At 42.0% G+C, this 22931-nt stretch overlaps 2 protein-coding genes across 8 annotated transcripts in view; one reads left to right on the forward strand and one right to left on the reverse strand.

Annotated features, from left to right (window-relative positions):
• The window catches only part of LOC105683840, a 72421-nt gene that overhangs the window by 10044 nt on the left and 39446 nt on the right, over positions 1–22931 (reverse strand). For all 5 annotated transcript variants that reach the window (XM_048653012.1, XM_048653010.1, XM_048653009.1 and 2 more), the window contains one exon: positions 15293–15574. In XM_048653012.1, the coding sequence (XP_048508969.1) occupies positions 15293–15574 (282 nt within the window). The remainder of the gene's footprint in view (positions 1–15292; positions 15575–22931) is intronic.
• On the forward strand, positions 10564–22371 carry LOC105683839. 3 transcript variants are annotated; one of them, XM_048653007.1, is made up of 5 exons: positions 10564–13400; positions 17988–18161; positions 18668–18856; positions 18989–19384; positions 20098–22369. In XM_048653007.1, the coding sequence occupies exons 2-5, from the start codon at positions 17995–17997 to the stop codon at positions 20393–20395; spliced, it is 1050 nt and encodes a 349-aa protein (XP_048508964.1). In that variant the 5' UTR covers positions 10564–13400; positions 17988–17994; the 3' UTR covers positions 20396–22369. The 3 variants fall into 3 exon arrangements, with proteins under 3 accessions (XP_048508964.1, XP_012252179.2, XP_048508963.1); XM_012396756.2 differs by lacking the exon at positions 10564–13400 and adding an exon at positions 15626–17209 and having other exon boundaries at positions 20098–22370; XM_048653006.1 differs by lacking the exons at positions 10564–13400; positions 18668–18856 and adding an exon at positions 15626–17209 and having other exon boundaries at positions 20098–22371.

The following is a 22931-nucleotide window of genomic DNA, read 5'->3' on the forward strand; positions in this document are numbered from 1 at the left end:
TCCGAACCTGACTGAAAATGGATTCACGAATCATGACTTACAATTTTCGTTTTGAGTCCTTTTTTTTATCCAGGGAATTGCGTGTGCTCCAGACTTCCATTTTTTTTCAATCTACCTTCGCTAGTTTCTCCTCGCGTAGTTAGACGATCCAGACTTTGATAAAGAAAAAAAAACCAGATCGATCAATAAATGGAAGAGAAAAGAATCAAGTCTCGCACCGCTTATCCGTGACAATCACTGCATTGTCTGGCACGCATAACCAAACTGGTTATGAAAACCACACAATCCTGTTACCGGTGACTTTCAGTTATAATTGGTATATTAAATTATGTGCGAAAAAAAAAAAAATCAAAAAGACTCGACATTCCGGAGAACTGAATATAACGCGAGAAACTGCAGGAGAGTCCGTCGATTTGTCCCTCTCGTCAAGGTCGCTCACCGATCTCAGTGCAGTTCTACAATAAATTCAGTTTCAATATTCTGCATGAAATTTGCACAGCAACTCGCATCTGTATTACGGGTCAAAAGAGTGGCCAGAATTTATCGTAGGTCCATTTCATCCATATAGTCAACTTAAAACTGGTTTAAAATCAATTAAATTTTCACCTAGCGAAGCAGATGATTAACCGCGCTTTGTTAGCCAATTTTGTAGTTATCCTTCCGTAACGAGGTCACTGTGGGTTGCATAGCAAAATAATACCGCCGATGAATCGACGGAAACTTTTTATTCCTTCTCACATCCCTTTTTGCGTTCGTTTTCTAGAAAACCAAAAAATATACAGGCACGAAAATCCTCCCCCAATTAAATCTACCACTCGTTACTGAGAATATACAGAAGAAAAAAAAAACAATTTACAAATGACACGAAAACCTTCGGTAGAAACTAAACTCGAGTGCAAAGTACCCGGATCGATAGATGAATTTATTCAATGTTATGTGGGTGTCTAGAAAAAAAAAAACTCTCACTTTGTATTTGGCAAATACTACTTTTAGTAGAAGATCTCAGGTTCGATAATTGAGGTGAGCCACGATATTAGAAAGCTTATTGCGGTTGTTATCTGAAGGTTAGCTGTATAACGCCAATGATCATTAGATCCATCGATATCCCAAATAAAATAATAGGTCATGAACGCTCACGGTGGCATAAGATCAAAGTGTGTAATTAACGATCACTCGAAGTCACGCTCTTATGGAATCCCTGGGGCAAAACGGACCCACTATTCGCTCGGGAGCATCAGCCAAAATTAACTTTACATATTTCTCTCTCCCCCTCTCTCTCTTTCTCTCTCTCTCTCTCTCCTGATCAGCAAGTTCATTTTATGATCGGTTTTCATAACCGCACTTGCAGTAATATAAAATCTCATAATCATCGAATCCTCGTATTCGACCTTTACGGATGTCGACGACATTCTTCGACGTTCGTATATTCAGTTTGTACGATTCGATGTAAAACTGATTTGCAAGGACTCTCATATATCATGTAACATCGCGAGGTGTACGCTTACACGTGCGACCACTGACGAATAAAACCACACTTATAATATCGTGGATAAATTTTCACGCAGACTGAAAGCTAATCCCTTGGAATCTTCTATGTATCTAGGGTAAGTATACGGAGCATCGAACGTCGTTCGATATTACCCAACGTACCCCCAATGCAGCGAGAAATTGTTAAATTTCGTCGTAAACTATAGCTGGAAAAAGCGACTCCGGACATTAGGTTCAAAATTGTCTCCTTAATGAATTAATGATCTTATACACCAGAGAACACGTTTGCGTTTAATTCTAATTAGTAAGGTTGCTGCAGTAAAACAACAACGTCACTTTGAAGAAACTTTGAGAGTGAAATTACTGAAGCATGATTGCGTCCCGAAAGGACAGGTCACGTGTCGTTACAATTAAAAATGAAGGAAAAAGAGGTAGAAACAAGAAAGTAACTTGTATTATGTCACTTACATGTTGTTTCCAACTAACGATTCTTCGTCTCTCGCGTGACACAAGCCAACTAACTCTTAACTCGGACAGAAATGGTAACGTTACTATATAAACTCTGTACGGATCGCTGCGGATGTTTACGTAATTCGATTTATTCTGCCGCAAGATCACAGCTCGTTTGTGGCCCTACTTTTTATTCAAATCTCTACCGGATCCATTACCGAAGGTTTCAGACGGTGTAAATCTGATGCAACTGGGTATTCCGAAGTTTTTCATTTCCGGCCAAGGTCACCTTCGGACATCTCAGTTACATTCGACGCGATCGACGAATTCCAAGGCAGAAATTCAACAAGATTTTCAGTGTCGATTCTCACAGTTTTTTTTCAACGTCAATTATCCACATGCAGGAGACGATATCTTACTGTATAGGAATTTGCAGAAACGTTACTTCTCAACTTTGGAAACGCCAGGTCAACACTCCAACGGTACCGATGGTACCATTTCGACACTTGAACAATTTCTATCGAACGACCGAATTCACCCGATTGAAAAAAATGAAACGATTCATCGGTAATTCATCTTTGATAAATTATGAATGTACAACACATCTTGACCTACCATTGAGTCGTCCGGCAATGGCTTCTAGTGCGCCCACAAAAGCAGCGACAAAAACGACAACTGACATGAATATCCGTGCCATGGTTGGTGACTTTTTCCGAAAATCGAAGATTTATATATACATACAGTAACTGGGCACGCACAACGCGACTTTGATCGAGGAAAGTTGTTTAACTCGACACTCCGGAGCGTCTCGATGCTGGGCCTCGGACGCACGGGAAGAGAATGTCTCTCAACGAACGCCGCCTTTACCTCAGCTATAAGATACTCAATACAGTCTTGAAGAGTAAGGTAATAGTACAAACTGTACGGGGAACCAGTGAAGTGTCAGCTATAGCTTTTTCGTTACGTTCAACAAGCACTCTCACTCTCTCCCGATATCAGATGCTAATCATCATCGCGAAGAAGATTCCATCGCGTCCTCCGCGAAACTTGACGTGGTCCCGACCTTAGGAGTTTTGTCAGAAATTACGAAATTCTTTCAAAGATGATGTACCAACACAACTTTCGTCGCGATGAATCGTGGATTTTTCGACGGTCGAAGAGACTTTTGGTACACGATCTGATTCCGTTTACATTATTCCACGTTAACTGTACGGTGTACTCGGAAACCCGTTTGAAGATATTGTGTGTGTTTAAGTCAATAGCGATTGTCAACCGACAATTAGACCTTGATACACTTAGTCAAGACTCGCGATACTGCGCAACATCTGCAGAATGAGATCCGGTGCACATTTCGTACGTAGAAGTATAAAGCACCGACTCGCTAAGTAGAGTTATATTTTCAATGAACAACTCTACTTACAACGATCTCGTATCTTTTAATCTATCGGACAATACCGCACGCGACTGAATTACGATACCAATTACTTGATGTTGAATTACGCATTATGATGTATACAGTACAGTGAATTTCTTCGTCTGTGTTTCATGTCACACTCGTTGAAATCTTGCAACAAATGACACGGAACTCAGATTAAGAAAACTTCAGATTCCGCAAATCGGTATTAAAACTGAGGTAACAAAACTTCAATCTCAGACCGAAGCGACGAAGTGAGCAAAAATCTATGACGTCATATCGAATTGAAACTTTTTTTATTTCCCGACTGTAGTCAGTTGTAACTGAAGACCTTGAAAGGAACGGCCCGAGGACTGTTGAGCAGGAGGTGCAAGTGGCCGTATTTCAAGATTATCTAGTCTGGCACTTGGGACCAGTTCGCGAAAGACAAAGACTCCGGAAGAAAAAAGTCAAAGTGTTCTCGGTACCGATTTTCGATCGGGTTTCCCGCCGTCCATATGACGTTGAATAGCAATGTTATCAGACCGTTGCGAATCGGTAGTAGAGAATTTTGTTTCCATTTTACGTCAGCGCTTTTATACAGTGAGGTCGTTCAATCGTCACGGGCTTACCAAACGACGGTCGCAAATAACCTTTACGAGAACGTTGCCTGACCTTGAAAGGTCCTGTGCTTCCGTAGGGCGGTGAACATTAGTACGGTAAACGTGAGCGATATACTTCCTCCGGTTGACCACGGAACGGACCTTCGGGCCCCCAAACCCACGTAGTTCGTAGACGTCGATATTTCAATCGGATGACAGTCGATAGAAAAATTGAATCGGAAACACCGAAAAATCTCAAAGTTTCTTCGAATTTCGGGTACAGCGGTTGGTGTGCAAATAGCGTACGTCCATAAACTAGCAGTTAGTCAAATTTAATGCACATACAATGCGGTCGTCCATTGTTCGATTGTGAACGAGGCACAGCTATGTAACGTCTTTGTCAAATTAACAATAAGCAGTGAACTAAGTTGGCGACTACCTTCATGAGATGGTTGAATTCCAACTCAACCACCGCGATGTCGGGCTGTCGGTGAACATTGTTTTGGAACACATCGCAGCCAATAAAGTGTGACGACGGGATAGGTGTTCCGACGATGTAGTTGATTTTTTATTTCGTTTTCTTTTTTTTTTTTTCGGTACCGAACATAAAAATGAGGGTCATAAATGCATGCATAATTTAATGGCTTCTAATTCCATATGTTTGGTTTTAAATTACAACCGAGCTGGGTAATGTATAATTACAAAATTGCGTATCGAAGTGTAGATTTTATTGGAGTGAGAATTTTGGAGAAGATTCGGTGCTGGGTAATAGCGACGATGATAATTATTCTTTTTTTTTTTTTATTTTCATTCGGTAATTTGTCTGTGCAGAAACAGCGAGTTCATAATAATATCTGAAATTGGTATTCTCGGGGATTTATGAACGTCGGTAAAGCTGGAGATCGGCATTGGAGAAATTTAAAACTAATTTAAATACAGGTTCTCGAAGGAGGAAATCGAGAGCTACCAGTACTATTACTTATATATCTTGCAAAACTAAAGGCACGGCAGATGCTTTTATCGAGTGGATTACAGGGAAACGAGTCATGATTTTTTTTTTTTAATTTCATCAATTCTTTTTTTCCTCCCCTGCACGATCGACTGCGAATTATGATTGAAAAATTAATTGCGGGTCACGCGAAACGCGAACGTTCGTTCATAATTACCTGAACCGAGGTCAAACGGATATTTGCTTAAATAAAGGTACTTTATAATTATCACTTTGGCCTACCGTTGGATAATAATGTTACCTAATCGAATTTTAACTACCGTTAGATAGCGCAGCGTTTTACAAAGAAAGTTAGTCATTTCGGTGCGATTCAATTATTGCGTAATTCACCTGAGAAACGACAGCGCAAATCACCGTAATTTACAGCTCAAGGAAGATTAAGCAGACAATGTACCGACTAAAAGCGTGGGATTAATTCGAACCCCCTACAATCTTAAAAGCCATGGGTACATGGTGATCGAATGATTAATACGTACTTTACCGAGAAACTTACCTGCCCGCTCATGTATATATATACGTTTATTTCGCAATTTTCGCCTCGAGCCCACCGTCCGAAAAAAGCAAAATAAAAAAAAGGCGTTGGTATCGGTATTCAGGCCTGGGTCACGGTATTTGGACCACATATGGCGGACCGCGCGTACGCTAATCAACGAAATACAATACCGGCAATTCACGACGTGCAAAAGAAAATGAGAATTCAGTTTTTCCATTGAAATATTCTTTTCGAATTCATCGAACAGAGTGGATTTATTTGTTCGGTGAATGTGATTCTTCGCGAACGGCCAAGGTCGAGTTAATGAAAACTTGAAATATAATGCTGCACCCAAGAAACCTTGGGAATGTAAAATTCTGCATGTTCTTCGTCTACCAAGGAGAACTTGAATAATTTTTTCACGATTCAAACTTGATTTCACCTCGGTAGAGAAAAATTAAATTAATTGTACGTCGGTAGCGCAATTCTATTTCAGGCGACGATCCAACGCAGCTGTGGGAACATTTGGCGCCGCTCAATCGACGCTAGTCTGGACTCGGGCGAAGAATAAACGAGGGGTCCAGTATTTCGGGTCGCGACGATGACGCAGAAAGTGAGAGTTCTTCGATCCCACGAAAATATTCCCGCATACATATTACACGATCCTCGCCAAAAAATGATAAACGATAAAGATGTGCTCGCGCGCAAAAGCGTAAAACGTTTCGCGTAACCTGGAATACGCTTTCACCGACACAGTACGTAGGAGCAGAGATAACGAAGATTCGAGTGTTACGCGACGTGCTTTACGGTCGCGTCAAATCCTCAAGGAACGGTAGATTAGGGGTGACAGAAATTTAGAGTTTGAATCGGATGAATGGAGAGGCGTCGACGCTTCCTCCATACGCTGACTCCGGGCTTCTTTGAACCTATCGAGGTGTACAAAGAGTTGCACAAGACGGTTGATAAAGATCCTGTTTTTCAGTATTTTATCTTTACGAGCACAACGTGGAGCAAATCGAGGAGATTCTTATAATGAAATCTGGTTCTCCCGGTCCTTGAAACGGACAGAAATGCACCGTCGCCACGAAGTGATTCCACTTATTTCAGAAAAGCAATCTTCACAGAATGTCGCAGCCTCTCTTTTATTTTTCCAACTTTCCAATCCCGTCCTTCCCTAAACTTCGTTTTTCCGAGATATAATTCGTTTCGAATTAATTTCAATCTCGAACACATGGCAGGGAATTTTTCAGAAACAGGCAAAATAAATATTTTGAATTCACGGAAAGCAATATAAATGTCTGCCAACATACGTAAATGTTATGAAATAATTACCCCACCCCACTCTGCCGAGATTGTATACTTTCAACAAATCCCCAGATGAACCAAATGTCGATTCACTTGCATTATACTCATTTACCGAAGACCGACTCACCGGCTACCAGACTGCAATCTTGAGATTGGAATCCTGGTAATTCACTCCATCGAAAGTGGAGTCAAGCTGACCTACTCGCTCGCTCTGACTGCGTTCATAACACCCGCCCTGGTTAGGCGCGACTCGCCAAGGTAATTTCATCAACTCTCCATATTTGCAGATTCCCTCTTGCCACCTCACTGTGAATCTCAAATTTCTAGCAATTTATGCAAAATCGAATAACCAGAGTCAAAAAACTCGTCGAGACCCGTCACTGTCGCGATTAAGCTTTGGTATTAATTTACCTTTTCACGACTAGTCGCTCCGTCACTATCAAAAATCGGTAAAAAATGATCGGGAAAAATCAAGGATACGAAGAGAAAACAAAATTCACGCCTGTATCGAATTTCCCGCTGATGATTATTTATGGTTTTCTACCGCGAAGTAATATCGGTAGTAATCTTCTCGGGATGCGAGATAAATCTTGTGAAAAATATATATAAATTGCTTCCGTTCTGGTCACGTAGAAGAAATCTCGCGACAGAATGTAATTCCCTGCAGCGTTGACCAGCTTCGTCCAAATGCCATCCGGTCATTAAAGATCCTAACTGACCGTCGAGCGTGTCGTTTGAATCGAAAAACGTGATGGAAATTCGAAATTCCCAAAATACTTGAGCAACTCGTCCAACGAGTAAAAAATTTCGAAAACTTGGTACCCGTGAGAAATTCGATGCACGAACCTCGATGGCCAAACAAATTCGCCACCTGCACTGTTCCGATTTCTGAAATATCGAATCTTTTTTTTTTTTTTTTTTTTTTTCGATCGCTGTCGCACGAGATGTGATACAGCAGTGTTTGAAAATTTTCTGAATAAATCATTTTCGGGACATGTAAAACCGCCATCGTTCACGCTCAGTCCTCGTTGTCTTGGAAGGTAACCGCATATCGCTCATTCTAGAAACGAGATACGTAGGTACTCGTCTTCATGAATAAATTAATTTCGACGAAGCGCTAATTACTTTTCTGCAGTGCGGCGTAGACGACGGTCCTCCAGTGTACGTAACTCTATAGTAATCGTCAAGCTTCCCGAGAAATAAATTGCTCACTGTTAACTAGTTTATAATATGAAAAAGCTTGCGTGCAAAAAAAAAAAAAAAAACAGAAAAAAAAGAAACCAATTGCTTACTTCTTGTCAAGCCAGTACGGGGTGATAAAATTACTTGCATCAAGATTAATGGCATTCCTTCTCACCCGCGTAACGCGCGGACGTAAAAATGATCAATTTCGAATAATAATCCTCTGGCTCGGCTCAAGATTCGCAGACAATGAATAACCGGAACCCGCTGGCTCTGGAGTTTGGAGCAAGCCGAAGTTTACGCGGTGCTTTGACAAGTTTCGAAACCGAGACGCTTCTCGACTTCTACGAACGACGAGATGAAGCGGAGCCGCGTATTTCTATATTTCGTTTTGACCTTGTCTGACGGTCGCCAAGGATGTGAAAAAGATTTTCAAGAGAAATTTGAACTTGTCTCCTTCAGACATTTACACGGAGCTTTTACAGACTGGAAGTATATTTCATGAAGAGAATTCTAAACTGGACGCATCTTATGTTGTTCGAGTTCATGAATTTTATTCAGAATCTCGTATGAATATTCAACGCTCCAAACTCGGTAGACTCGAGCACACAAGGTCTCAAACGCGAGGGGTGGTTGAATTAATAACGATGAATTGGTGGAGAATGTGTCCCATTTCGTGGGAACGTTTGATATGCAGATAATTAACGTCGGCCGCTATCTTCGGGTGTAACTTTCGTCGGAGGATTTACCGGCGAGCGAATGAATTGGAAAATGATTTTCTAAAAAATTGAATTCATGCGCGGATCAATCGATTTCGTTGATATTAAAAAAATGTCATACGACGGTAGATATTTTATCCGAACGGAGTGATGATTGGAATTGAGATTTGATGAAAATTAATTAATCTTCGACTTCTCTCGAAAGATCAAATTCGTTTCACCATCGTTTTTTTTCCGAGTTATCACAGTACAGCGAAACATACTTGGCATACGAACGTACGGCCTTAACTCGTTGCTAATTGACCCTTGGGCAGTCACAGCTATCTTCTGCACGGGGTGCAGTGCGCCCATTCATCGTTAGATCAAACGTTTCAGCTCCAATGTGCCCTTTGACCAAACCGCGGACCCTTCATACGCGAAATTGTTAACAATTCTGAGATTCTATCCCGGTGTCAACGTCAAACCGGGTAGTCATCGTGACTAACAAAGCCATACGTGATTCACCCATAAATTATATCACGAATAAGATCACGTTAGCAATTATTACAGAAATTTTGTCAAAGGAGCTTTCCAGCTTAGTGGCGAACAGTAGCTCAAACTTTCCGTAATTTTGTTCGTCGGTCTGTTAACTTCCCGAATCGTTTGTTTCATTGATCAGATTCAGTGGCCTGATTCAAGGCCTGTAAATCTGTGGAGAATCGCGAGAACTCCTGATTTTCGGGGTTACCGAAACGGTTTAAGAGGGCAAACGACAAAACATACCACGTGTGCATCGTTGAACAGTAAAATAACTTAAACTAATTGCCTACTAAAGGAAGCATATAACTATTGATTCGCCGTTGGGTGGGTATAGGTATATAATACATATGTACGCGGAGCGTGCCCATTCGACATCTGGATCGAAAGCTGTTTGCGATATACCGCTAGGGTAGCCGCAACTACTATTTGCCGACGGAGGCTTTTTGCGTCGCATAACTCACGACCCCTTTCATTGGTTCAACACTTGCCTTATAAACCGCCTGGGTGCCGAGAACACTCGACTATGGAAATCGGCCTCATAACACATACCTTATACACGTACCTCACCGTGACCGTACGCAAGAAAACGTGTATTTGACTATTTTGCGCGTATTTCTTCTACATGGATGCATTCAAGTACGGGAAAATAGTGGAATCGGTTGATCCGAAGTCTATAAGTTCGCGCGAAAAAGGAGCGATCATTCAACTGGCTCGTGAAAAAAAATGACCAAGGAACTCAGTCGAATCGCTTCCAGTTTAGACGACTCGAGTCGCGAATCAACGCTTCCAAAAATTTCATTTGACGATTATCTTTCGATCGTACGAAGGGAACAAAGTTATCCACATTCGAGCGATAGATTTTTTTTTTTTTTTATTGTTCAGCCGTGCAATGGAACATTAAGGCCCCACCAACCTCCTGTCCATTTTCCAGTAAATTGTAAATTCCGATTACTATTTTCTCGAGATCATTTGCCCAAGGTGATTTAAGATCTCGACCGCGGAGCGGATGAAACTTGGGCGTAAGTTTTTTCCGCGCTTATACAAGAGTGGAAATACGTGTATTTCCGTATATATAGATATATACATAAATGTACGCGAAACGCTTTCTCCGCGAAGTATCGCTGCGAGAAGGGGTAAGCCGGACACTACGGTTCGCTCGGTTGGCCTTGGCCATGTGAACTGGATCCCGTACCGAAGTAAACACATTTCTCTGTTCGAATTCCACCGAGAAGATGCGGATGATATTACATATATAAATATATCTCGTACCTATCGTTTGTGCAACTCGCTACTTATTTGGACTGACTATAAACTGCGTAACTAAACGTGAAATTACATAAATACTCAAAGTGGTATCAGAAACGATTCCTGAATTTCTCTCGCTGTACACACCTATTTTTTTTTCAGCTTTTAGGTAGAACCTTCTCCCAGTTGAATGAGAAACATTGGAAAAGAGAAGAAAAAAATTTCTCCACATTTTGACATTGGACAAGATTTCAGTTGTAATCGATCGCGTCCATCATTCGCGGTTTTTATTGGTCCGGAGGTTACCGAGTACCGAAAATTTTTACAGACATAATCGATCAACAATCACAGATAAATCTGCGAAAGAAAAAAAGCGATATTCGGCGACAGGGAGGGTAACAGTGATTTCAATCGACTGTCGGTTTAAATTTAACGAGAGAAGATCAGTCGGTTATTCATTATCGTCCAGTCGTCTGAGTGAAAGGTGTTATATTTACCAAGGTGTCGCCAACTAATCTTGAAAAACCGCCAGCGATATTACACAGGTGACTAAAAATAAAGTTAAAAATTCTCGAGTTTAGAACTTTCATAAAGAGTCAAACTAACTCAATCAACCCGATGAAAATATCTTCCAACCGGAAAGCACGGTGACTTTACGAAAGAACTTTCAACCGCTTTTCTGCGCAAAGTTTTTTTAAAATGCTGAAGAAAAAAAAATACCCATGTGAACCCAGTCCGACCTCGACCTTCGCTACCTTCACCCACTGTTCCCGTACCCTCGGACCGTTCCTTTATGCTAATGCGCAAAAAATTCACCGATCTCGTATTTCGCTCCGAGGCTTGAAAATAATGGAGATATCGGTACGTCGGTTTACGTCGTACACGTAACGTGGCCAGTCGTAATTGAGTCAGCTGCGAGCTAAGAACTCAACTTGATACTTTGAGGAGAATGATCTGCATATATTCTGACACTGAAATGCATTAGCTGATCTCATCACAACCGGTGGTCTCGAACGACCTCGATAGTACTTCGTACTTCAAAATCGCCCGTCAACGACGAAGACGAGAAGTAAAAAGATAGCGATCACTGCGTACATCGTCTGCTGAAAAGTGGGCCAATGTGAAATAATGATTTAACGTACTTGTGGTGATGAGGAAATCGTACGTTCGTTAGAAACGGACGTCTGCGAAGAACAAACGCATCCGCATCCAGCACCGCGAATCTACCAACATCCACAAGTTTGTACACGGAATGGGAGGAGTCGCTGAGTTTAAGAAGTTGATATGAATGCAGTGGGATTTTCGCGATTAATCAATCGACGACGTTTAGTGAACTTATTTCGTGCTTGTCAATTCGAACCTCATAACGTACCCACTACAAGGATTTTAATTTTTTTAATTTTTTAGTTTCTCAGCAGACGAGGTTCGCTCAACCAAATTTAAAAATCAGATGCGGCTGATGAGCGTAAGAAAATTTTTGCTGAGGCAACGGAACATTTTCCATTCAATGTGGTCTCAATTCATGAAACGAGCGAAGAATATCGAAAGTTAACCGTAATTCTTGTTTACACGTACGTCGTTTATTTGACGAGTCAATATACCTCCGATGAAACGTGCTTCCTAAACAGTACCACAGTGTAACAACTTAAGCGTTCGAAATGATTAACCGATGACAAATAAGGGTAATTACAAGTTCAGTGTAAATAAACTATCAACTCTAATGAGCACACAAATATTCAGTGCAAAAGCTCACGTTATCCGGCATACTACACATACATTATGTCAATGGAATATGATGTTTGTTTCGTATTTCAAATATTCAACCGTCGCACATCCCGTTCGTGCGACAATTTTTTTCGAACATCTGCATCAGAATGAAAACGAAATTGACGACGGTAATGGAAGCGATAATTTGTCATCTGCAACGTCGCGTGGGAATCGAAGGTGTACTCGACAGCCGTTGATCACGATTTTTTCGATCACTCCGAAGATACCCAGGTAATTTCACCTCGTGTTGAAAGGGGTTTGCTAAACTTGGTCGTCGCGGTGCTCGAAAGTCGGCCATTTCTAATCGGAACTGTCAGTATAATATCATCATTAATTACTTCCGTGGTCTAAAACGTGGGGTAGTTCGTTCGCTGAGACTTTGAGGTCTGCATGCTAATGCGAGCGGCGTTCTCGTGTTCGTCGTTAGATTATCCGCCTAATCCATCCCCCCGCCCCCCCACCTCCCTCAATGGTACACCAAAAGCTCTACAATAGTTAAGTTACGGTGTACGCACACTCCCCGGGACCCCCTCCCCGTTGAGTCTGGCGTATTTACACAAGAACTGTAATTAACTTCAGGCCGGGGGTGAGAACACCCTTATACACGGTCGGTCCACAGTGGACTTAGGATTGCTTCGAGGAGGTGCCGGTAAAGAGGGTCCGGGACCACTTCTTTGAGGTTCCCATAAAATCTATTAGACGTAAGGTGTTTTTTATCCGATGGTGTTTACCATAAACAATTCAGGCATTCCGACGACAGTTTTTTTGCTAGCGAACGGCGCGATCCGACCGAAATGAAAGTTTCGATTCTTTGGACGTAAAAAATATCGCAAGTTCGAATTGCACCGAGAGGTAAATTTCCGAGGTAATCGCCGACCCGTCAAAGGTCATCGTTAGCCACTGAAATCGGTCAGCGTCACGGCAGACGTATATCGCGCGGTTACGCAATGTTCGATTAAATATAGATTACAGAATCATGAGCATTGAAATTCGGGGAAAATTCAGAAACTCATCGTACGCGGATACAGTGCTCGTAGCGCGCGTCGGTATAGATATTCCAAAGGGGTGTTCTGAAATCGAATTAGGTCGTTGCATTCCGTGCGGTAGTCAGGACGGCCGTATCGTGATCGTAACAGCGTAGATAATGGGGACGTTGATGACCGCGTCAAGGTACTTTCACCTATTTCCGTTCGTAGCGTGTAGAGTTTAGGAGGGGTTACGTAACAACCGATAGAGATCCATGCCTCCCGTAAGTAGTTCAAGTATACTTTCGACTCGTCATGGATAAAAATCGAAGCCCCTGTGCAACGCCGATATAATTTCATTGTGTCAATTATCACGTTCGAAATAACATAGTCAGCTCAAAAACGGGTCAAGGTTATTCAACGACGATTCGTCGGTGTTCGATGATTTTTAATGTGCGATACAAAAAGAGGATTTCGATCGACGGAGTTTCGTCATTCCATGGATGAAGAACGTTCGCCCGAATTCGATTAATGCCCGTATACGTTCACGTGCGTCGATAATTTCTAGGTGAAATTTGCACAACGGAAGACCAGAGATATTTACGTAGAGAATTCGAACGAACGAAGTTATGCAGGACCAAAGTTCACAGTCAGCTCGAGTTTCCTGACATTACTGTGTACGACATTTTCTAATTGTTATCGGATAATGGGTCAGGTGACACGTTGACCCATGTTGGTATTGATTATTATCAGTTATACTTTTCGATTCGAGTTTCTACTCGAAGCAGATCTGACGATGGCCTTCTTTCGACCACCTCGTCATTAAATTATGGCGAAATTATTCGGACAATGGAATTTCGAAGATGTTCAACACTTTTTACGTTGGGCAACAGCCTCGCACCGATCCCAAATAATTTGCATCCGGTTTCGTTTCAACTTTCAGGTGAGAGTCTGGGCTTCGGAATAAATATAGCTCGCCCACCGTCGTTTCAAGGTTTTTAAAGATCGTGAAGAATATTCTTACGAGGATACCTTCGCTGAGATGAATGTTCTGAGAGATTCCTTATTCTTCTCCAAAGAATAAAATTTGTCTCGTACGAAATCAAATTTTTTGCAATGGATCAAAGAAGCATAACTTTGAAAATGAGGTATTCAACGATGCGTCAAATTTCGACACAACTATCATCACCTATCCTCATTGTACGGTATCCCCTTATTTCCGGCAATGCAATAATTTCCTCATTATCTTTATGTCTTGAACGAGGTCAAAGCTTCGTTAATAAATCGTAGTTTTCATTTCTTGCCTCTCCGACTTCACTCGAAACGTCCGTCGGTGTTGGAAAACAATTTCGGAACGGACCACACACCTCCGGGTAGTTTTACCCTGTGTAGTTTTCCAACGTAATTTATCGCAGTCGTATCTATACAACTCAGTTCCAAAATTATAATAGACAAACGGCATTGCCCTAGGCCTGAGGCTCCCTGGGCACGCTGTGCTTTACGGAAAAGGGCTTACGCTTTGACCTTGAACTCCGTGGCTGAATTATATTCAACATTAGTTGATCAAACTATGCGCATTATATTTCGAGGGAGTCGGATATCAAGCATGGGCTTTGTGCGTCTGTTGGGAGATTGGCTGATTCACTCCAACTGAAGTTAAACTTTTAATTAACCAACGGCAAAAAGTGACTATGCCAATTTTGAGCTCTGGAACTTTTGCTCGTCTTTTTTTTGGATTATTTTATTTTTTTTTTTTTGCCATTCCGGAGCTTTGAGATGAAATCGTGACACCGCGAATACCTTTGAAAAATTCGTACACAGATTTGGTTTCCTCGGAGCTTCCAATATCGGAAAACTGCTCGCGTCTTGTAACCGACGCGAAAAGAGGTGCGGAGCTCGCAAAGCGTCTAGACTCGATCAATCGGGGAGGGATTTCGAGTGCGATTAAAGCACCTAGTACAACCATGCACCGGTAAATCGGAGGGATTTCAGGAATCCGCATTTTCTGAAACCGGTACCTCGCGTAATAACGCTTTCGATGAATCTCTGCAGATGTAAGTTTCCTTTGAGCTGGCGAATCACACTTTCGATACGACGTACGGCTGGTTTGATTTTCTCTCGGCGTCAGCGAAAGCAAAAAAAATTTTTAGAAAAATAAATGAAACGACGTTTTTACCGAACAGGTTGATCCTGGTCCTGCTGCACTCGCTGTCCTCGAAGCCTTGAAGATCGTCGACGTAGTCGTCGTAATCGTCTTTTCGTTCTTGACTGTCGGTGTTATTAGATTCGATATCGGCATCTTTGTCGGACGTCTTCTCGCCGTCAGTCTTACGCGCCCTAGATTGTCGATTCAAGTTGAAAAGAACCGACGGAGGTGGCGGACTAAACACTTGCGCACCTTGTAATCGTTTCTGAAGATACTTCGCCAAGATTCCCTGCACCGCGTCAGTGTCACTACCTGAAGACAGAAGATAAAATATTCATAATTCCTATTCGACAATATTTTCTTTCGAACGGGGGAGAAAATTGTCATCTTTTCTTTTTTTCTTTGTTTTTTTTGTTCTTCTACCAAATTTGGAAATAATTATTTCATTCGCAGCGCAGCGAAGAAACATTGTCATTTAATCGATAGGTATGAATATTTTGTCCTGTCTTCTTACGCTACACCCTTGTTCAATCTTTGATTCGACGAACTGAAAAGAAACTATTTCATCGAAAAGGATGAAATAATTGACGAACTGAAACGCCCGTATGAAAAAACCCCGCTCTATATTCATCGTTGGGTTCACAGGGCAGGCCTCAAAATTTACCGAGCCTTTTTTCTGGTTTTTTGATCACCGCACGGTATGAGAATTGAGCATAAAGTGAGTGCTCCGCGAGTTAGACAGAAAACCAATGAACTGTACAGTGTGTAATCTAAAAAAATTCCGTTCACATCGTCGGCTTCATACGTCGACTAGATTCTTTTGTTTTTACGGTAGAATGAACGTGCACGCGCGTTGGCGTAGGCCACCGTACAGTAGATCAGTGAACAGCGTAGCGCGAAAAGTTTAAACACTGACGAACAATGAAACTTGGTTCGTTCCGGTGTGTCGGTGAGCTTGATATCTCGTGGGTCCGATTCAGGGCAATAGACTTCAGCTATCAATGGAACCCGTTCCGTCTGCTGTGGAATTGATTGCGAAAGGAGAGAACAAAAAAAAGTTGATATTCCTCTCCGTCTCGAAAATAGCCGGTTTTCAAGTTCGATTTTCGTCCATTGCCGAATCGAAATCTTTTCGAATTTCATTTCTGAAGAAATGCGTTCGAACATTCTACCGACTCATTTTGTTTCTGATGAGATCATTCCGGATTTTTGAACCGGATATTTTAGGTATATTTATCTAACGTAGATCAGGGAAAAGTAATTAATCGGAAGTATTTACCTAAATTCGCGTCAACAAATCTCCCTGATGAATTTTATCGCACTATTTGATGTTTGTTATCCCATTAGTTTCGGCGGTGAGCAGCACTAGCGATTATTAAACCGGCCGAAAATTACGTAAATAAAGTGGCGATACGAAAGCCGCGTTATATTCACACGAAACTCAAACAACTGCAGACAATTAGAATATATCGTGACCGAAAATACTTTTTTTGCAACGTCGAAATTTCATTGGATGCGAACACGTGACATGGATAAACATGTGAAGTTGCAGCGGGTCGTAAAGAGAAATAAAAATAACGAGGGATCATTTACTTTTTCGGCAATTAAAAATCGTTGATAACCTCGAGGCGTGGCTTGTCATTGCTTTAAAAATTTTCGTATTTCTGTAAATAACGAATTTCAGTACCTTCGAGACCCGCGACGATGACGGCAGACCGGACGAGTTGAACGGACGGAAGAAAAAAATTCCGATATGATCTTATCCATCTTCATCAGTCTGGGGATTTTTTTTCACCTTGTCATTTGGCGTTACATTTTTACACAGTTTTTCAAGGTCTGTCAAAACTGTCCGAGTACCGCGGTTGGAGAAGGCTGCGAATATTTCGAGGCGAATGAAAATTTCTCATCGGACAATAACTGCGATACTTCAGAGACCGTAAGATCATCGTGAGTTTTGCGCACAGCAAGCGAAATATTTACAGCTATCGGTATTTCGCCGAGAATCACCGTAATTCAAAACAGAAATTTCGTGCCGTTCTTCATCGAGATATCGATCTTGTACGGTCGACGATTCTCATCCAGCCGCGCGATATCGTTGCAGAGCTTTTCTGAAAATTCCTTTTTTTCCGTGCGATGTACGAGCTATGAGCCAAAACACGCACGCTATACCAGTCCAATCTCTCGGCTTCATCTATCAAATTGAAAGATACTTTTGGACATCCTCGCTGATCTCGTTCGGTCGTAAAATTTTTACTTCCCAAAGGCCGCAGGGCAGACGGGCGGTCGTGAAAATTTTACGTAGCCGAATTACACGGAGGATTTACGGGGACGTGCAGAATTTCGGAAGTCAATCCGAGCGATTGATAGAGAACCAAAGAAACGCGTTAAAAAATGAATTTGCTCAAATTCCGCCAACAATTTAGTTCGATAATGTGTCACGGACCGCTTCGCATGTTATACCGAACGGTAATGCGAAACAATTTTGGTAATATTACGCACAAAGGGAAATATTATACATTTGTGTTAACATAGCGACGGCTCGGTGGAAAGCATTTACATAATACACGGCGAGCTCGTACCAAAAATCAATTAAATTTTGTACAACGTTCACGCGCGCTTTATTTCTCGATAGGAATATTCAAAACCAATGAAAATTCATACTCGATGACACGGTTGATTTCCTCGTGTATGAAAAACGAATCGCTCGTTGAATAATTTGTTACAGAGAATCGATGATGGAGGAGAAGAGCGCAGGAGGAATTCTAAAGACAGAAACGCTCGCTCTAGCCGATGACAAATATGAAAACGAAGTGGACCCAGATGATGATCATTTGTTCGATGACATTCATCGGCTTGACGCTATCCAGGTCGCAGAAGATCACACGACGACCCCGGAAACGTAAGTGCCACCACGTTCCGACGGTTAAACGTACGGAAACAATAAAACGTCAGAACGGAAACGGGAATTCAGAGCGTTACGCACCTGAGGTGTGTACCGCGAGGATGTCCATAGAATTGAGAGACTCCCGTCAAATTGATTACGACGCAATGTGGTTGACGTCACGAACAGCGGGCAGAGAAAAAAATCACATTTTACCGATGACTTATGACACGAGATTCCGATGGCCGTTGCGCGCGACAATTGTTGCGTACAGTGCTTATCGTGTTTTTTATTTTTCCAATTTTTTCGTTCTCCATTTTTTGCGGGCGGTCGGACACGCTGTGAAAACTCGTATTCCCGTGTTGCGTTGTCCATTGATAACTCGTGTTTTTCACCGGTTGGGATTTATTGTTTTCTGTCGCGCGAAAGTCCCGCACGATTCGGGTTCGAATAAGGGGAAGGGTCGCCGTCGGCGTTACCCCGTGACGCGGGGGACGTCACCGAATCGATGTTTGATTTTTCAGAGAATCGGACACACGCCAATTTGACAGGGAGAGAAAAGACCTGGACACGTTAATTCGGCGGGCCGTTGCGGCGGAAATAAAAAAATGTTGCGAGAAAGAACACGCCGCCATGAGCAGAACACATTCGGACACAAGCACCGCCGTCAAACGTAAAAAGTTCAACAAACGAGCGGTGAATTTTTGCGCAAAGTAAGACCTCGGGCCAATCGTTCTAGCGTATGACGTACGAGAGCTTCAACGTTCGTTCGAAATCATCTGCATACTTTTTTAATATCATTTTACGTTCTCACTGAAATTGAAAATTCTAATTCATCATGGCAGATCACCGTTAATGCTGACCGATGTTCGTGAGAAACAGACGAAACCAATTTCTCACGAAACTCCGAAGGAGAATTTATTTTCCACGCATCCGATCGAGTCAAAGAAGCGACTAGACACTTCGAACGATAACGTCTGCCCGGGAAAAAGTTCTGGCATCGAATCGGGAGGGATAAGTTCCGTAGAGAATTTTGAAAACGTTGATAACGGTATTGGCAAGCGGGACGTTAACGAAGTCAAAGGTGACAGTACAGATTGTCACGAAAACAATATTTCAACTCCGCAAACAACCGATGCGAGGCCAAAAAAAAAGGAAGTGGAATCCGATAACGCAAAACTCGACGAGCGACCAGATGCCCGAAAAATGACCGACGCTATCTGTTCGGATGAGCAGCTCGAGTGAGTAATTTTTCAGTGCTGCGAGATTTTTATTTTTATTTTCTCTCAACCCCCGGATGCATTATAGCGCACCGATTTCGAGACGAGTCAGAATTGAACGGGTAAAACTGAAACCGAATAGTCGTTAGCAAACCGGGTAATCGCGGCCATTTTAATGGATGAATAGTGATTGGAAATTTGTTGACTCCTTAGATTTCCAATCCTGCGGGATACGTATTTTCACACATGTGGCGGAAAATATATGTGAACATGTTGAAGGAATTTTAGTCAGCGAAGCACATTACTGCAGCAGATAATATGCATAAAAGCCGGAGAGGAGACCCCAAGTTCTGTTTCGCGCGGTATAACAGGTCTCATAGTTCCACAGAGGGTTGTTAGATTAGCTAGTTCACCTCTGTACCTCTGTACTCTACATTTTCGCCAGCAGAGTCGCGATATCCAAACATATAATATTCCTCGCAGGACATGCGCACTGTAAATGTTTGAACAATTATCATGACTCGAAATAATCCGCGGACGGCTAAGCTCCGAACGTTTGGCTCCAATTCAACTGCGATAACGGTTTCCAGGACTCATTCTTTCTTTTTTTTCAAACCACAGGTGTGACACTCGTTCCCCGCTTTTTTCCCTATCAGTGTCTGTGATAATTTCATTCGTCGATGAAATCTTTTTCAAGAACTGCAACGTTCTTCTCATTTTTCTCTCTCTTACAGCGCGCCGGAGTACGCGGATGCGTCGACTCAAACCGAGCACAAGTACATGATTCGGGCAACCCGGAGTTGTCCAGGTCGAAGAAAACGTATTCAACTGCTATCGCCGCTACACGAGGCCTCCAAAGTCAGGAACAATGGGAAAAGTATCCCCATGGAAATTACCCAGCCCGCATTTCTCTATAGAAAAGCTTCGGACAATCTTATCTACGAAAAGGGCAAGGGAAGCCGCAGTCCTAGTTACGTACCAGCCCCGGAACGATTTCGCTGGCGATACGTCACGTGTAGAAAAAGCAACTGACGAACAACGCGGAGAAAATTCGCTGACAACGTTCGATGCTCCGTTGTACCACTTTTTACCAAGTGTATTTGTTTCGTTCGACCCAAACGATTCATATGAAGTATAATACGGCGTTTTCATTATAACGACCGAATGGTTTTGCCTGTTCTCCTGGATCTCGAAATACCTCAAGTGCAGATTTCACGATTATAGCGAGTTCGCAGACGCCCGGAGCGGAGTCGATTTTCCGAGTATTTTTCCAGGTTCTTCTTTTTTCTCATCTTCGCCAATGAATGAACGCGGGTGAGAAATGTTCTTTACCCAATGCAGAGAGATCCGATGTTCAGATAAATGAAGTACCGTAATCCCGATCACCGCAATTAATTAAAACGGAGATTATTCCCCACTTATTTTGAAGTTGAATAGACTACGTGCAGCACGTTGAACAACGACGTATTCCGATATCGGGATGGCCTCGGCGTAACGCTGACTATTATTATTCGTTCCAAGGGTGTATGATTTTGACTGAAGAACCCTTCGGAGTTTTCCCGCGGATTGACGGACGTTGAGTTTAATTAATGAGAGAATTCGATAGAGCTCGAATCCCGATGTAAAAGCGGCTGCGCTCGAAACGATTTCTTTGTTCACCGGTCGAATAATTTTCCTTTTAAATATTATTTTCGTCCTTCTCTCGTTTGTTTTTTCTTTGCTTTTTTCAGCGTCATTGAATAATCAAACCCACACGATTCCATTTATATTCCATGAACCACCGCGATTCCGATATATATACATATATACCTGTATGGGTCCGCGTACAATGGGCGCAATTTTCGGAGTCACCTGGTACGCTGGTGGATTTTTTTCTCCACGAAAACAAATTTTCATTCCAGCTCAAACGAAATACCAGTTTTCAGCATTTTCAAATTTTACTGACGCGTGTAACCCACGAACTCGAAGACGTTGAAATATCTATCCAGCTGGTTTATACTGATTCTGAGCCAAGAAGCTAACTCAAAAAAAAAAAACCTAGAAAAAAAAAGAATCGAGGGAAGCCGAAGTAAATGCGTCGGCGAGGGATCCTTGTGCCGAAAAAGTTTGCGATCGGAAAATTGAAGGGAGACTCCGATATACCTTTGGTAATGGAATCGAACAATTCGCGAATCGGAAGGTAGATAGCCTGCCCTAATTTACCCATCGGTGTCCCCCGTATTGGCTATTCCGATCCTAAGGTGAATTGGTCAATTCTATTATTCCTTAGCGCGCCACGGTCGCCAAGCATTGGAAATCCCTTATCTTATCCTCGAGGAATTTCTTTCAAGGTGGAAAAATCGATGCCTACGCGTTGCATTGTTGCTCGTAATTGAAAGGACGAACACTATATCTCTCTGATCGTTCCCGAGGCTATACGCGAGCGTTATTTTTCCCTAATTAGGCGTGGCGGAATATAAAAAGAATAACAGTGCGGACGGACGGGGAAAAGGAAACTCGGCTTCGGAAAAAAAAAAACGACCTGACCATTGTGGCTGAAATTCATTTGATCTGATCCTGACTTTTTTAATTATTCATTATTTTTTTTTTTTGTTCCTTACTTTTATACTTTCTCTTTGTGTCCATTCTCCGAATAATTCTCGATTGTATATTTTTTTCATGTAGAAAAAATCTTTTACAAATCAAACGTGGGAATTTGAAGGAAATTAGACACGTAGAAAATGCGGTTTCTCATTAATTCTGCTACAATGGAATTCGACTGTGAAATCAACGGTGACAAAAAAAGGTAAACGGATATTTCAGCTTTACTACATTATAAACTAATTTCGGAAATAGTTCATACATGGCACAATTCACCACATTTCTCCTAGGGAATTAATGCGTGGAAATATAGAGACGGACCGTGATATACACCAAACCGTAGAACTACAAGTTACAAGAACAACAAACTACCCTATAATCTATTGTAATATTTGCAAACTATTCTGCGGTAGTTGGAAGCTTGCTTTGCTAGAGTTCTCGCATGCGTATGTACGTACGTACGTACATTGTAGGTACACAAGCGGCGGAAACCATACACGTATTATAAAATATTGCACTTTGCTGAAGTGACTCTCTATAAAATAGCAGGCTATAACATGCTAGGGGGGGGGGGGGGGGGGGGGGGGGGGGAGGAAAGAAGATAGCTCTTGAAAGTGCCGCGAAGAAATATTGTCAAGGAAATTCCGTCGAAGCTCAAAACGAAGCACATTGAATCCCCAGCGGTTATTTTCAACAACGAAAAGAAATCAAACGCATTCGTCGCGATGTCACAGAAATATATCGACGTTTAACTTTTTGAATAATAATATTATTCCTTGTTTTCGATTCGTTTTCGAAGAAATTCGTTCACTTTATTTCGGTTTTATTTCCAGAGTGCCTCGGTGATTATTACCCCACAACTCTTGGGTGGTCGAGTATTTTTTAATTTTCTCTCAGTTTCACTCGTCCGTCGTACGGTTTACCTTGGAAACTATTTTCATTTTCATTTGCATGTGAACCTGTGCGCGAAAAAACCGGATGAGAATTT

This window comes from Athalia rosae, chromosome 3 (assembly GCF_917208135.1).
Source record: "Athalia rosae chromosome 3, iyAthRosa1.1, whole genome shotgun sequence".
Taxonomy (NCBI): domain Eukaryota; kingdom Metazoa; phylum Arthropoda; class Insecta; order Hymenoptera; family Athaliidae; genus Athalia; species Athalia rosae.